Source organism: Podarcis liolepis, assembly GCF_965112155.1.
Source record: "Podarcis liolepis genome assembly, chromosome: 10".
In the NCBI taxonomy this organism is placed as follows: domain Eukaryota; kingdom Metazoa; phylum Chordata; class Lepidosauria; order Squamata; family Lacertidae; genus Podarcis; species Podarcis liolepis.
In genome coordinates, this window is record NC_139562.1 from 46,881,334 (window position 1) to 46,896,263 (window position 14,930).

Below are 14,930 nucleotides of genomic sequence, written 5' to 3' on the forward strand. Positions count from 1 at the left end.
TTCTCAGTAACTAAATCATTAAATTGCTTGATAATTACTGTTCTGATCATCTCCATAGGTTACATCTTTTGTGGTTTTCCCTTCTTTGAGACGGCTTCAGAGGCCTTAGAGAGACCCTGTTGTTTAAAAATAATTGGGGTTGAAAAATAATTGAGGGCAGAAGCATGAATTAGCAAGATAAAATTAAAAGTTGTTTAAAACATTCATATTGATTGACAATTAAGCAAGAAAACCAGAATATTACTGAACTATGTGGGGGGAAAAAGATATTGGTTTCACCAGATGAATATAAAAAAATAAGTTAATACTTGGAAACCCCTTGGTAAAAACGCTAGTTTTACATTTTAGGTTTTCTTGCATTCACACCTACAGGAATTTGCAAAGCAGGTGCAAAATCTTGAGGATGACCTTTTTAAAATGGGCAGTTTTTAGTCCATACAGTTGGATGGGTTTGAGAAATCCACAGGTTTGATCCAGAGGTGGCTTGCTTGAGTAGTTTGGCATTCGTTTCACGGACTATTGACTTGTATACCACTACTTTATTCTTCCCCTGCCACCAATTTTGTGGGGAAATCCCAGGGCTCCCCAGTGAAGTACTGAGTCTCAATCAGGTAGAGTTATCAATGAAGATTAAAGTTTATTTCAAACACAAACAAGTTTTAAAATATATTTGAAACGGTGTCACTCTGTTCCCTCTCAGTCTTGGCTCGGACTCTGACTCCTCTATCTCCCCCCTCTGGGCTGAGCCTCAAAATCAGGTAGGCTCCGCCCCGTGCTTTCTCATTGGTCAACCATTTGGGTCCACCCTGCCCTGACCCAACAAAGGCGATTCTCTTGGGAAAGCCAGGCTCACACATGTGTGTGAATTGGGCTGATGCGCATCTCTTCCTTGCTGGATTGTTGACCGTAGTTCCATTCTCAGTCTGAAGCATTTGGTCTCATTGCTTTCCATTGGATGTGCGGTCCTGTGTGCATTTGGATATGTGTTCTCATCCATGTTTTTTAGGCAGTTTGTCTTACGATCACATTTTGTTTATGCACAGAGCGAGCTGGATTAGGGCCAGTAAATGTAAAAAAGCTCCATTATTTAGGGAGCTTCCTGACTACCCACAACTCTTCCCCTGCGGTACTAATCTCCTATGTCCCGTCCATTACACTGCCCCTCAAAAGGTAAACAAAACTTCACTTGGTTTCCTGAGTTCAGAATACAGTGGTACCTCAGGTTAAAGTACTTAATTCATTCCGGAGGTCTGTACTTAACCTGAAACTGTTCTTAACCTGAAGCACCACTTTAGCTAATGGGGCCTCCCGCTGCCGCCACACTGCCGGAGCACAATTTCTGTTCTCATCCTGAGGTAAAGTTCTTAACCTGAGGTACTACTTCTGGGTTAGTGGAGTCTGTAACCTGAAGCGTATGTAACCTGAAGTGTATGTAACCTGAGGTACCACTGTAAAGCATGCAGGATCTGTAGGAACACAGGAAGCTGTCTTTATATGCTGAGTCGGGCCATTGCCCATCTAACTCAGTATTGTCTAACCAGACAGGCAGCAGCTCCCCAGGGTTCACTCTCCCAGCCCTGCTTGGAGATGTGGGGCGTTGAACCCGGGACCTTCTGCATCCAGAACAAATGCTCTGCTACTGAGATATGGTCCTTGCTTTGCAAATGGATGCTGTGTGCTGATTTTAATCAGATTTGGATATAGGAAGCTGCCTCTTTCTGAATCAGCATTGCCTACACCGACTGGAAGCAGCTCTCTAGGGTTTCAGACAGGGGTCTTTTGTGGCCCTACTTTGTAGGAGATGTCAAGGATTGGAAATGGCACCTCTTAGTGTGCTACTGCACTGCCACGCCGAATTTCTTGATTTATTTTGCGTATCAATATGCAGGGGATTTGATCTTCACTAGAACCCTCTCTTTATAGAAGTGCAGCAAATCCTATTTACATCTTATTTTAACATTGGTGAGTTTTGAAGCGATTAGATGTAAAAGCACATACAACTAGAAAAATAATAATTATGCCCAGGTTGCGTATTGCCATTTATCAGAGTTAACAACTTTTGATGACTTTAAGCATGCACAGGAACAAAACTGCATGCAGCCGTATTTCCTTGCGGGTCATGTTCAAATGTGTGTGCTTTTATTTATTTATTTTAAAAAGTATTAAAAATAAATTCGGCTAAGAATAATAAACCATTTGACTCACCTCCAGAATGCTTCTCCACGCTGAATTTAACAAAACGTACAATAAAAATATTAAAGCGGTGGGGAGATAAACTTAGTGCCTTTGTGATATGAACAACTTCAGTAGCTTTTGAGGGCTTTGTGCTTTTATACCTCTGTGTTCATCAAACACGATGAATACTGAATAAATACGTTGTCTGGAGGAGCCTGAAGTGCAGTTCACACTTGAGCCAGTAGGTGGCCTCATTGGGCAGTTTACGTCTTGCTCCAGCTTGTGCCTGTCACAAAACCATCACAGAAATTCGTAGAGCAAATGGGATTGAGCCCTCAGTTCTGAACTGCACAGAATGTTATTTGTGACAGATGCTATTAGCATTACAATCCATATACCCTGCTTCAGCCCACTTGGGGACTGCTTGCTGCCAAGTCCTGCCAAGCAGTCCTCTTAACTATCTCACGTGCAAAATAACTTTCCTATTGCTCTACTTAACCTGGTGCCTACTGGATCTGAAAGCATGACTGTGGGGCTTGGTTGTCAATACGAATTGTGTGTCTTATCGCTGGTTGTCATGGCTACTGTTTGTTACAGTGTGTTGCCCTCAATACATTTATTTTCCATAAGGGGAGCAGGGATGCCCTTCTGGGGCAAGACATGACCTGAGAGGGGAATATGTAGCTAAGGGCCAGGGAACAAACCACTAGCCACTCTTTTCTCCTGTGAGAAGTCTATTCTTATAATTAAGAACGTTAAATGGCAGGTGACTAATGGCAATTGCTAAACAAATCGGCTGTTTTTAATACAGTGGTGCCCCGCAAGACGAATGCCTCACAAGACGGAAAACCCGCTAGACGAAAGGGTTTTCCGTTTTGGAGGTGCTTCGCAAAACGAATCTCCTATGGGCTTGCTTCGCAAGACGAAAATGTCTTGCGAGTTCCTGCAGGTTCCCCCCCCTTTTCTAAGCCGCTAAGCCGCTTATCAGCTGATCCGATAAGCTGATAAACTGCTAAAAGCCGCTAATAGCGCTAATCCGCTAATCCGTCAATGGGCTTGCTTCGCAAGACGAAAAAACCGCTAGACGAAGAGAATCACAGAACGGATTCTTTTCGTCTTGCGAGGCACCACTGTATGTGGAAAGCAAAGCTGTTGGTTGGTTTGTGCGCATTTTGATCCAGTCTTGTGAATGCTCCAGGGATGTAATCCAAGTTATAATGACAAACGGCCTGCTTCAGGCCCCCCACCCCAGGGCGTGGAAAAACGAAATGAATAGATTCCACTGTATTTTTGGGGGGCCTGCAAAAAGGACTGCAAGTGCGATCTTCTTTGTGAGGAAATGTATTTGTCTCCCGTTTGGCAGTGTGCTATGTGTACACAACTCGGCTCTTTTGGCAGCCGTTCAGTATTGATACTCCTGCTAATGTCATGCATTCTGTTCCCTCAGCTATCTTAACAAGATTTTTGTAAAAAAAAAAAAAAAGAAAATAAGCAAAAAGGCTGGATATGCACATTTGGCACATGTACAGTATTTTTCTGGGTATAACATGTCCCGTGTATAAGACGCCCCCTATTTTGGGGGACTCAAAATTAAGAAAATACACTCAGCACTACCCGTGTATAAGATGACCCCAATGTTAAAACATTCTTTTCACATAAAAAACCCCTAGTCTCATACATGGAAAAGTACGGTACGTTATGCAAATTTGTTAATGGGCAACATAGGTTTGCAACCTGGTGCCCTTCGGACACGGACAGTAATTCCTGTTATCTCTCACTGTTGGTCATTCTGACAGGAGATGATGGATATTGTAATTTACGTCACCTTGTTGGATGCTCCTGCTCGGAAGTAGCTCAGAGCTGGTATTGACTTTTTAGCAAAATGATAGGATAAAATTCAGAAGTGATTCCCTGCACGTGGCAGATACTATTTTGAAGTGCCCCCTCACAGTTAACCCCCCCCCCCAACAACTCCCTTCAGCGGTGGGAGTGGGAGTGGGGAATCAAGTATAAAAGGGACAAAGTTTTTAAACTCCTTCTGAAGTTTAGCTAGTCTGCTTTCCAGGAGGTTTTTTTTTTGCATAAGTAACATTTTAAAAAGTGAACCTCCGCCTGCAGCCTAAAATGGTAGTCCATTTTGCCACTTCATTCCCAACCCTTTCTGCAGTGTGCGTAATGGTAGAAAATGTTTAAATGCACCTCTGGTCATGAAAACTTAAGTTATGCTTTCCAGTTGTATTATGTGTGTGACCATTTGTTGGTCAGCATTTGACCAATTGAGTTTGAAATTTTGTCTTTCAGGTTTTTTTATTTTTTAAAAAAATGTTTTTCATTTATATGGCGTTTGAGAGAGAGAGAGAGAGAGAGTTCTGAGCTGCCCAGAGGGCTCCTCCTGTTATGGCGGAGCTATCTATATAAACGGAGTGAATAAGATAATAACAGCAAATCGTTGCCCTTGTGGTGAGGTGTGCTTTTCAGAAGTCCACCCATTGTGCAGTTAAATTTTTATTTCATACTTCATGGAGAATTATCATCTTTTCTAAACTCAGGGTAGGAATGACTGGCTTGGGGGGCCAAACTAGGTAGAAGGTGAATTTTAACTGTGTTGAAATACAGTGGATGATTTGTCTGAAATGAACAGCTGCTGAGAGATTCTTTTGGTTGGCACCATGGCAGGGTGAGAGGGTGCTCAGGTTCCCAACCAATGCCTTTTGTTATATAAGCATTAATTGCGTTGCCTCCAGGCTGCCTCTTAATTGTGGATGACCCAACATCCACAGAGCACTTCATGCTCTAAAGACAATACCATGGAAATGGTTGGTATGTTGTGCAGAGATCTGAATATTCTAGTGACTTTCTTGAAGCAGTTGCTGGCTTAAATGTGGGGATGATGGGAACTGTGGTCCAAAAGCAGCCAGAGACCCAAGTTTAGGAAACCCTGCTTCTAGAGTGTGAGAATGTGACTTGGCTTGAATGTGTGTGTTTCTTTGTCGTTCCTTTATTATACCTTCCTATGTATAAGGCTGCAATCCTAAACTCACTTCCCCCGGTGTAAGCCCCATTGAATTTATAGGACTTAGTCCTGAGTTGAGATGATTAGGCTTGCAGCTTTACCAAGTTTCAAAATGGTTCTTCTTGCTATTGGTTTTCCTCCTGTGGTTTCTTACTTGCCTAAAACAAAACATGGCTCCAGAATGAGGTAGTAGAATAGACCATACCACTTCAGTCTACAGGAAGAGGGAATTGCATTCTTAGATAGTTTCCCAGTGCAGAAGTTGTAATAACAGAGCTGGGCTGTGTCCATGAGGCAGACTGAGGCAGCCGCCTCAGGTGGTGAAATCTCAGGGTTGCCTCTTTAGGTTGCCTCTTTGTGTGCCCCCTCCTTGCTGCCGTTGGAGGAGAAGTGAGGAGAAGCAGCCACTTCCAGTGAGATCTCACAGGGTTCTTTCAAGATCTTGCCAGAACCCAGAAGCCCTGTGACCCCAATAAGTGAGACTTCAACAGGGGCAGTGGGGGTAGGCAGAAGGCACATGTGGGCGGCCACCTTCCCATTTTGCCTCAGGTGGCAAAACTAGACAGGCAGTCTCTAATAGTAGTAGTAATAATAACATAAATAATAATAATAATAATAATAATAATAATAATAATAATAATAATCCTCACTAGCAGAAATCTATTACAGCAAGGAGTGGGTTGGGAACTAGGGTACTAATCTGCTATCTTTTTCCTTGCAAGGAATTATTTTTAACATGCCATTGAAAAATGACATCCCTGACCTGCACTCTGAATTAATACAGCCCACTCCCCTGCTTCCATTCTGCTACACATGCAGACTGGGCTTTCCTTTTGTTCTGTCCATGAGGTAATTGCTGCTTAGCTCTGTATCTTTCTTATACTCCTCCGCCTTTTCCCTGTCAGCTTCTCACTGCCTTCCTCAGTCTCCGGTCTCCTCTGCTATGTATCAAACATTTGCCATAACTTCTTTGATTTTTGAAATAGAAAATCCAGCATTGTCTGCTTTTCAGTATAACTATGCTTCAGACGGCGTTAACCGCTCACTGGGAAAAGAAAGACAGTATGTGGTTCTTTGCGTTAAATTCTGACAGGTTCTCTCTTTTATTCCTCAGGACTTGCAGATAGAGCGAGAAAGGGCTGTGTACAATATATCTGGCGGCTGTACGGCCCTCATTGTGGTGTGTTTGCTAGGAAAGCTCTACGTGGCAAACGCTGGCGATAGCAGGTAGGCACAATTCTTCACGTTTCTTGGTAAGTTAAGAACATGTAAGAAAAGAACCATGGGCCCATCTAGCCTGGCGTCCTGTTCTCACAGTGGCCAACCAGATACCTATAGGAACACAGCAAGCAGCTCCTGAGCAGAACTGAACTCTCCTCTCAGTAAGCAGCAGCTACCAACCTGCTGGAAGCTAGCATTATGACTCAGTCCTGTCTGGTGAATGTTAAAATATCTAACCCATCATCTATCAAGTGCTCTGGTGTCCAAACTATCAAAGTGCATTGGTGTCAGAAGTCCTGGAATACAGCAAATCTAGATGAGATTTTTCCTGATGCAAGGATGGAGCACAGGAAAGTTTTTCTCAGATGGAAAGCAAGTGTCCTGTTGTACAATCCAGGATACATTCCAAAAAAACGAGGTGGCTTCTTTTGAACCTGATGAAGAGCTAATATGACCCTTTTTTATTCACACATTAGATGGTCTTAGCTCATTCTTGGCTTTTGACATATAAAGGCAACTGGTTTATACGGTAACAATCTATACCTGAATCTTATCCAAAGTCTCTTACTGTGTCTTCTTGGCAAACGTCTCCTTTCCTGAGATGGGTGGAGGAGAGTACTTTCCAGTGTGTTCTTTTTCAAAGGGGTTGATATCAAGGTCAAAGCATTGATTTTCTGTCATTCGGAAATTGCATAAAGAAATGCAGGCACCAACCTCAGCAATGTTCTTTCAGCTTTTCCTTCCCTACTGCAGCATTGCTGTTTACTGTTCCGTTAATGTTTCAGCAGTGCTAGGTACAATGCACTGTACAGTGGTACCTCTGGTTAGGAACTTAATTCATTCCGGAGGTCTGTTCTTAACCTGAAAGTGTTCTTAACCTGAGATACCACTTTAGCTAATGGGGCCTCCTGCTGCTGCCACGCCGCCGCACGATTTCTGTTCTCATCCTGAGGTAAAGTTCTTAACCTGAGGTACTACTACTGGGTTAACAGAGTCTGTAACCTGAAGCGTTTGTAACCCGAGGTACCACTGTAATGCATGTGCATTATAAGCTCTTGACTAAATTATTGCTGTTACAGTAAAGAATTTACAGCTCTGCTGTAATAGCTGTTACACATCTGTAGCCAGAAATTTGTCGTTTTGGATCAATACACAATTCAGCCCCTCTCGCCTTTTTCTAATTAGCCACTTCTCCCTTGAATATTTTACTTATCTGCCTCCTTGCACCATTATTTCCTCTTGCTGCAGCCTCGCATATTGGCCCATTGCTTCAGTATGTGGATCTTTTCCTTCAGTAGGCAGAATGTTTTTTGAGAATTCTGTGATGTCACAGCAGCTCACACTGCGATTGGAGAGGGAGCTTGCAGACCCACAGGGTAGTGGAGCAGGATCATGGAGGAATGCAACTCTAGTACTTTTCACACAGCAGGAGCTATGATATGGTATCACTGCTTTTGCTTGGGCACCCTGTGTAACTTCCAAAACAAGGATGCTTGCTTGGTGAGTGGATGTGTTTTAAGTGCCAGGGAAGATAACCAGTTTCAGGTGGCATCCGGGAATTCAGATGACACACAGCAAGCACCGTCACTTCTTTACCTCCCACCATTGCAATGTATTTTAGGAGAATTCTGTTTGTAGAGTAAGCATAAAGGATCCCTTCGCATCCCTAGACAACTGGGTAGCTGATTTGCAAGCTGCTCATGCTTGAATTCAGAACAAATTGATTTTCAGCATTGCTTGCATTGCTTGACAGGTATGTCCTAGCCCAGCAAACTGTTTGCTGGCTTGCATACTCATTTGCTTATCTGGGCTTGTCTCCGTCCACTGCATCTTTTGAGGTATTGAAAGTGGGGGGGGGGGGGAATAAAAATAACTGGAGGCTACTATGATTAGACACTGGCTTCATTCCATCCCTCCTACCAATTCTGCTCTTGCTTTGCACCTGCCAACAATAAACTGTCCACTCTTCTAGTTTAGCACTCCAGTGAAGAAACAAAAGAATAATAATCTCCCATTAAGGTTTTCCCTAACAAGCACATGAAACAAAAATGTTGTCCTTACTTATGACTGGTTCATGCAAAAAAAACTTTGTTTATTTTAATATATGGTTATGCTATTGGACATGTAAACAAACAGAGAAGCTGTGTGTGTGTGTGTGTGTGTGTGTGTGTGTGTGTTTGCTTGTGTGTGTGTAGGTGTGTAGAGGAATTGACCCAATCTATGGAGACTCCTTTATCCATTTTTCATGTGTGCCCCTGCTCTTTCTCCAAGTTACCACAATTTAAGGAGATGCCTTCCATCATTCCCCTATGTGGTCATTTGGGTTCATGTGAGATCTTCTCCACGCAGCTGTGTGATACCGCCACACCTGGGGGCTGCCTGCTTGGACTTGACCCATGAGAGGGCCTTTTCAGGGAAGGTTGTGGAATGCTCTCTCTGGTGAGGTGTATCTGTCTCTCTTCTTATTGATGAGGGAATTAAAAAATGGCTGAAAGTGCTGGTTGAAAGAATGTCTGTCTATCTTCTATCTGTCTGTCTGTCTATCTATCTATCTATCTATCTATCTATCTATCTACTATTATAGATGTGTTTGCCATCCTGGCATCCTTGAGAATTAAGGATAGGATATAAATTGAATAAATAATTATAATATAATAATAATAATTAATCCAAGTGGAGAAAATCAACACAGATTCTTTGTTTGAACGGTGCCTCAGCCTCCATACTACTACATATTACAAGTAAGTAAGCCAGTGGTTTTTAAACCATTACTAGAAAACAGCAATGTAATTGTTTGTTTGTTTAAGGCAGTGGTTTTCAACCAGTGTGCCATGGCGGGCAGCACTGGCCTCTGTCCCTCTTTCCTTCCCTCCCTCCTTGGATGTCCTCTGCCTCGGATGCATCTCTGCCTCCCCAAGGCTTGCACAGCTGTTTATTGCAGCAGCCCTGGCTACAAGCTCCACAGGCGAAGGGTGGCTCTGGGAGGCACCTCTCTTTGGGACGGGGGGGGGCATCTCAGAGACCAGGGGAGGCAGCAGCTGTTGCCCAGGCGACTCCCAAGGAATAGGGGAGAGAAGGCTAAGGGAACACTCCACAAGGGAGGGTGTTCGAAAAACGGTGAGAGGCTGCTGGCTCTGCAGGCAAGTGGTGACATAACTGGGTTCCTGAGCCCCACACGGGTGCCACAGAAAGAATGTAGTTGGTTAAAGGAGCTGTGGGCTCAAAAAGGTTGAAAATATCTGATTTAAGAGATTTTATAAACATCTAAGGAAAATGATTATTGCCAATATACAGATAAAATCAGCAGACTTTTAAATAACAAAATTATATGCTTGCTAAAAGAAAAGAAAAGTTTTTAGCTTATTTTCAGCTGCTCCTTTATGTTCTGTAAACAATCAGTGGATGCAGTCCAGGCATGATTCTGTGTGCATGTTTAGCTGCCATAGTAAGCAAACGGCTAGGGGAGAGGGAGTTTTTCTTTAGCCTTCAGTTTCCTCTGCTTTGGTTGCTTTCTGACCCATATAATGAAAATCTACTTATATTGACATAATGTAGTCCCCTTGCCTTATTCTGTCCATCTGCTCAGTTGCCCACTTTCTTCTTCTTCTTCTTCTTCTTCTTCTTCTTCTTCTTCTTCTTCTTCTTCTTCTTCTTCTTCTTTTGCAATTGGCACATATTGGATTCCTCTTCAGAGAAGCCAGATTCTTCAGGTTCACCTGCATGTTCAACTGCCTGTTGACAAAATGAGCACAACCTCCCTGTGGCTCGGAATTCATAACACACTGTCAAACAGAGTTTTCCAAATGGTTTCTCTCTGTCACTTCTTGCCAGATTTTAGTATACCTTATAAAAATGTGCAGTTCAGTCTTCTGTTTCAGATCGTTTCTGGCTGAAAAGGTGTGCAATAGAATCAGGGCACGCTGTGAATACTCCTTTAACAGGGGGAGGGAAATTTCCTGTTGTTTTGATCATAGGAATACCAATAGGCCTAACTTGTGTCTTCCTTAAATTCATCAGTTCAGCTCAGAAGTCTTTTTTCTTTTTAAAGTTGTGAACCATAGCAAAAACAACAACAAAGTGATTGGGGGGGGGAGCCATGGTTAGCACCAGTGTTATATTAAAGAGATGTGAGGATCCCATAAAGACTCAAATAACAAATGGATCAGCGATTATGAGCCAAATTTGTGAGCATCCCCACTGCAAAGAAGATTTACGTTTCAAAAAGTATGCTGTTTGTTCCAGGACTTGAAACATATGAGGGTGGTTTAACTAAGAGGTAAGGCTGACAAAGAAATGAAAGAGAAAGTGCACAATTCTGAGACTGGCCCCTGATTTGCAAAGAGCTCTGGATCACATCCAAGTCAGCAATTTGAACATGGGTGGGACAGTCATAAGGTTTGAAATACTGGAATTTATTTGGAATTTATTACTTGTATCCTGGTTTCTCACCCATTAACATGTTACTGCCATCATATCCCTATGATTGTCTCCACAAGCACAAAGTGGTATAAAAGCTCTTTTAAAAACAGCAACTGGAACTCAGCGCCGTCGTTACCTCGGGGTGCAAGTGGTGTGGGGCACCTGGGCACTGAATTCTGGGGGGGGGGGCAGGTGCCCATCGCTGAAGCCGCTGAAGCTCTTAACCTGTTATGAAATAATAAATAATTTTGATCAAGCTAGAAAAACAAAATACATATATACCTAGGTATTACCAAAATGTATACCTACTGTTTCACTAAAGGGCTTTCGACTTTGTGCATTCATTTACCAAAGTGGTGGCGCTTGTCATTCACAATGGCGGTGCTTGTTGGACATGGGGGCGCCGGGCGGATCTTTGCACCCTGTTGGCGCATATGCTAAAGACTCCCCTGCTGGAACTTGTACTTTCAGGTTTCCCTACAGTAACTTTCTTGATGGGACTTGAGTATGAATCACATATCTTGTTTTCTTCTTAATGTAGACCAAGGATGTACCATATCACTCCATTTAATTGTTTGAAACAATATGTGTCTTTTTGTAATGTATTGTGCTAAAAATACTAACAAGACACTTAATCTGAAAGATGTATCTTTGGGCTGAAAGATGTATTGTTCAAGATGGAGCACCTTATGTAGGGGTATTTAATCACTGAGGGCCCTTCAGTTAATGTTGATGTTCTCATCTCACCAACATAAGTCAGCCTGCCTCATCTAGCAGTGGTACTACAGAATCTGACTGTAAAATGTCAGTACAGAGTATGACAGATTGAGTCGCCTTGGCTCTTAGAATCCAGTAGTTTTCATATCTAGATATTTCCTTCAAAAACATATTTAAGGGTTTTGAAGTACACGGTTCTGTCAGTTCAACCCTGCCTTGAAATGAAATGATCAAATTTCTGCATTAATTTAGGACATAACGCTTCTAGTGGCCAGTTTGGTTGATTTAATCATTCTGCCAGACTCTAAATATATAAATGTTAATGATGGAAGAATGTTTTTGCAAATGCCTTACCAGGTGTGGATCCCACCTCTGAAGGCCACAGAAAATTTACGAAGCCGGATAGTGTTTCTTTAACGCTCTTAACTGCCCAATCTCTCAGTAGATTGTACTTTTCATTGACTGCATTTTAAAGTAATTGTCAAAGTGCCTCTAAAGTGTGTTTGTGTGTGTGTTGAATTGATAGTCCGTGAATCAAAAAACATTTCTACAGAAAGGGTTTGTCGTCGTCAGCAGTAGAAGTGCTGCTGGCAGAGTCTGGATGAGACTGGGCAGGCATCTGCTGAGACTGATTAGAGGCCAATTCAAATGTCATAACAGCGACATAGCAGCTGCTGAATAGCACATAGCCACATGAGTCTGCCACATGGCCCACGCAGAGCCTTTAACAGGGTCTGTCCAGTGATCAAAGCTCTTAGTTGATGGTTATCTCCTCCTAATTCTAAATTTATTTAAGGCTTATTGAATTTCAGCTTTAACAGTTGCAGTAACAGCAACAAACTCCAGTCATCCCTCCTTCCTCTGCCCACAACAAAACATCAGCTTAACCCATGACGTTCAGTTTACTTGGAAGTGCCAGGCAAAGAACCTCAAGTGTAACACATGCAATGATAGCCATAAACGTGAGCACAAAGGTGAAAAGCTTCTGGGACAACCTGTTGACCCAAGTTTGTGGAATCCTGTCTTCAGAAGAACCAGAAGCATGCCCTTCAGCTTCAGCCTGAGAGATCAATACTTTATATCCAAATAATATGCTCTTTGAAGCCAGCATTCAACCTGACCCTGAATCCACACATGTACATGATCTGCCTACCAACCAACTGCAGCATTTAAATGCTGCAAGCATTATGCATGAAACCACTCCTAAAAGTTCTACTTTACTTAATTCTTCTCTTTCCTTTTGCCTGTTTGTCCATCCTGTGGTCACTTCATGCCGTTTTCACTTGACTGATACATCTAGGATTTGCTCTTGTCTGCCTACTCACGGTATCAAAACTCTTACTATTTCTATCATGGACTCATGCAACATCCTCCTTGTTGCTCTCCCTGTCACTGAGCTTTCTGTCTCCAGTGCTCCTGGCCATCGTACATTTGGCGTTTTCCCTACTTATCTCCTCCCCCCAGTGTATGTATATGATGTATACAATATAATTAAAAACAATTCAACATTATATTTTTTTATATGGCTGACTTCACTGGCTTCCTTGTCCTTCCTTTTCAGCTTCCTTTTAAGCTTACCATATTTTGAAAATGTCTGCAGAACTTCTTTATCTCTTGCTTTCTCTTTTCCCTTCTTTTTCTACGTTATGTTCCCTTCCCGTTAAGAAATCCTCTTTGCGTTCCTCATTGCTTGCTTCTCCCTACTGCAGAAATGCCCTTAAAATTGACATCTCACTCTCTTGGTCCATTAGTACATTCAAGTGCCTCTTCAAAACACCTTTTTTCCACTTTTCAACCAGCATTTTCTGGATGATGTTCTTTTGCCTTCCTCCATCATGCCTTTGATCAGATTGTAAGACTGAGGACATAGTCCATTTCACTTTTCATTTTTGTACTATGCCTAATGGTCTTAGGTGTTGCTGTTGTCATGCTTGATAAAACAAATAGTTGTATTTCTGAGTATGGCTATTTTTAAAAATCTATATATTCCATTTTCTAAAATTCTATCTTCAGTTTTACTCTGGGCACAATCAATCAACCACTTATATCATTTGGATAACTCCTGTTTTTCTTAGTTTTCCTATGGTTAGCTTACAATTTCAAGTTGGGTGGCATTTTCTGAAGCTTCATCACTGGGCTACCTTGTCCAAACAGGCTGACCTTTTGAAAAACGCTCTCATTTCTTGGAACTGGCTTGTTCACAGGCAGTAATTGCATTCAGATAGATGGGCACAACAGCAACATCTTTAATCACAAGTTGTACCTATGTTTTCCAGGAAAGAACCAATAAAGATCTGGAGCTACGATATTTTTATTACAGAGCAAGAAGGTTTCATGGTGAATGGAAGGAGGTGATGGAAATGTAGTAGGGTAGTTCATGTATTTTGCTTAACGAGAGTGCCTGAGTTATAATAAATGGTTTAAAAACAAAAACACATAACACACATAACATACAGCCTTCTTGAACCCTAGTCCCCACCATATATTTTGGACTACAGCTCCCATCAACATTGGCTGGCGCTGATGGGACTTATAGTCCAAAACAGCTGCTAAGCACTAAGTTGGTGATGTGCAATCCAATATAATAATTAATTTCATTGAAAATTCAGGATCATTTTTAAAAATCCAGTCATCTATAAAATAATGTAGGCTGAGAAAAAATTAGGTTGACTCTCAAGGTATGGCAGGCATAACTACTCTCTTGTCCTTACAGTCTGTAAGATCTTTGGTTCTTTTTTTCCCTTCTGAAATGATAAAACAGCTTTTCCCTCCAGGCTTTTAAAAAGAAAAATACCCTGGCCTGGATCCAAAGAACTGTGCAGTTTGTTCAGTGTGACTGGGAGGTATTTGAACATATGTTTTTCAAAACCCCATGCCCACCCCGAATTCTGTATGGCAAACCTCTCCAGAAATTAAGGGGCATTTCAAAATCAGGTTGAAGGCATGGCAAGGGGCGGTGGTGGTCTGCCATTGAAAGTAGAAAGTAAAAGCAAACAATCCTGTTGGGTATTAAAGCTGCTCATTGGATTCCAGCCACTAAGTGTCATTTTCAGAGATTTTGTTTGCCCTTCTCGCCGGTGAAATACAGCTTTAGGTGCATTATGATTTCGTGCAAGTCTTTGACATTTTAAATATTTGTGAAACATTGAATCCAAGTGAAATACATTAGTACTCTACCTTTGCTTTAAACCATTATTTCAATGATTGTGCTTGCAGAGAAAAATTGAAAGTGTAGAAAAGGGTGCATTGGACTTTTGTTGTGTTACTCAGTGTAGTATCACTCCTCCTGCTCCTCTGGTCATCTGAGACCATTTCAAAATAGATTTTATGGGTCCAAGAAGTAAAAACAAACAAACTGAAACAACCTTTGGGTAGCCAGTCACTC

The 14,930-nt window shown here is 42.0% G+C and overlaps 1 protein-coding gene across 2 annotated transcripts in view; it reads left to right on the forward strand.

Annotated features, from left to right (window-relative positions):
• Positions 1 to 14,930, forward strand: part of PPM1H (protein phosphatase, Mg2+/Mn2+ dependent 1H) — an 88,223-nt gene that overhangs the window by 42,505 nt on the left and 30,788 nt on the right. For both annotated transcript variants that reach the window (XM_083463599.1, XM_083463600.1), the window contains exon 4: positions 6,303 to 6,415. In XM_083463599.1, coding sequence (XP_083319725.1) covers positions 6,303 to 6,415 — 113 coding nt within the window. The remainder of the gene's footprint in view (positions 1 to 6,302; positions 6,416 to 14,930) is intronic.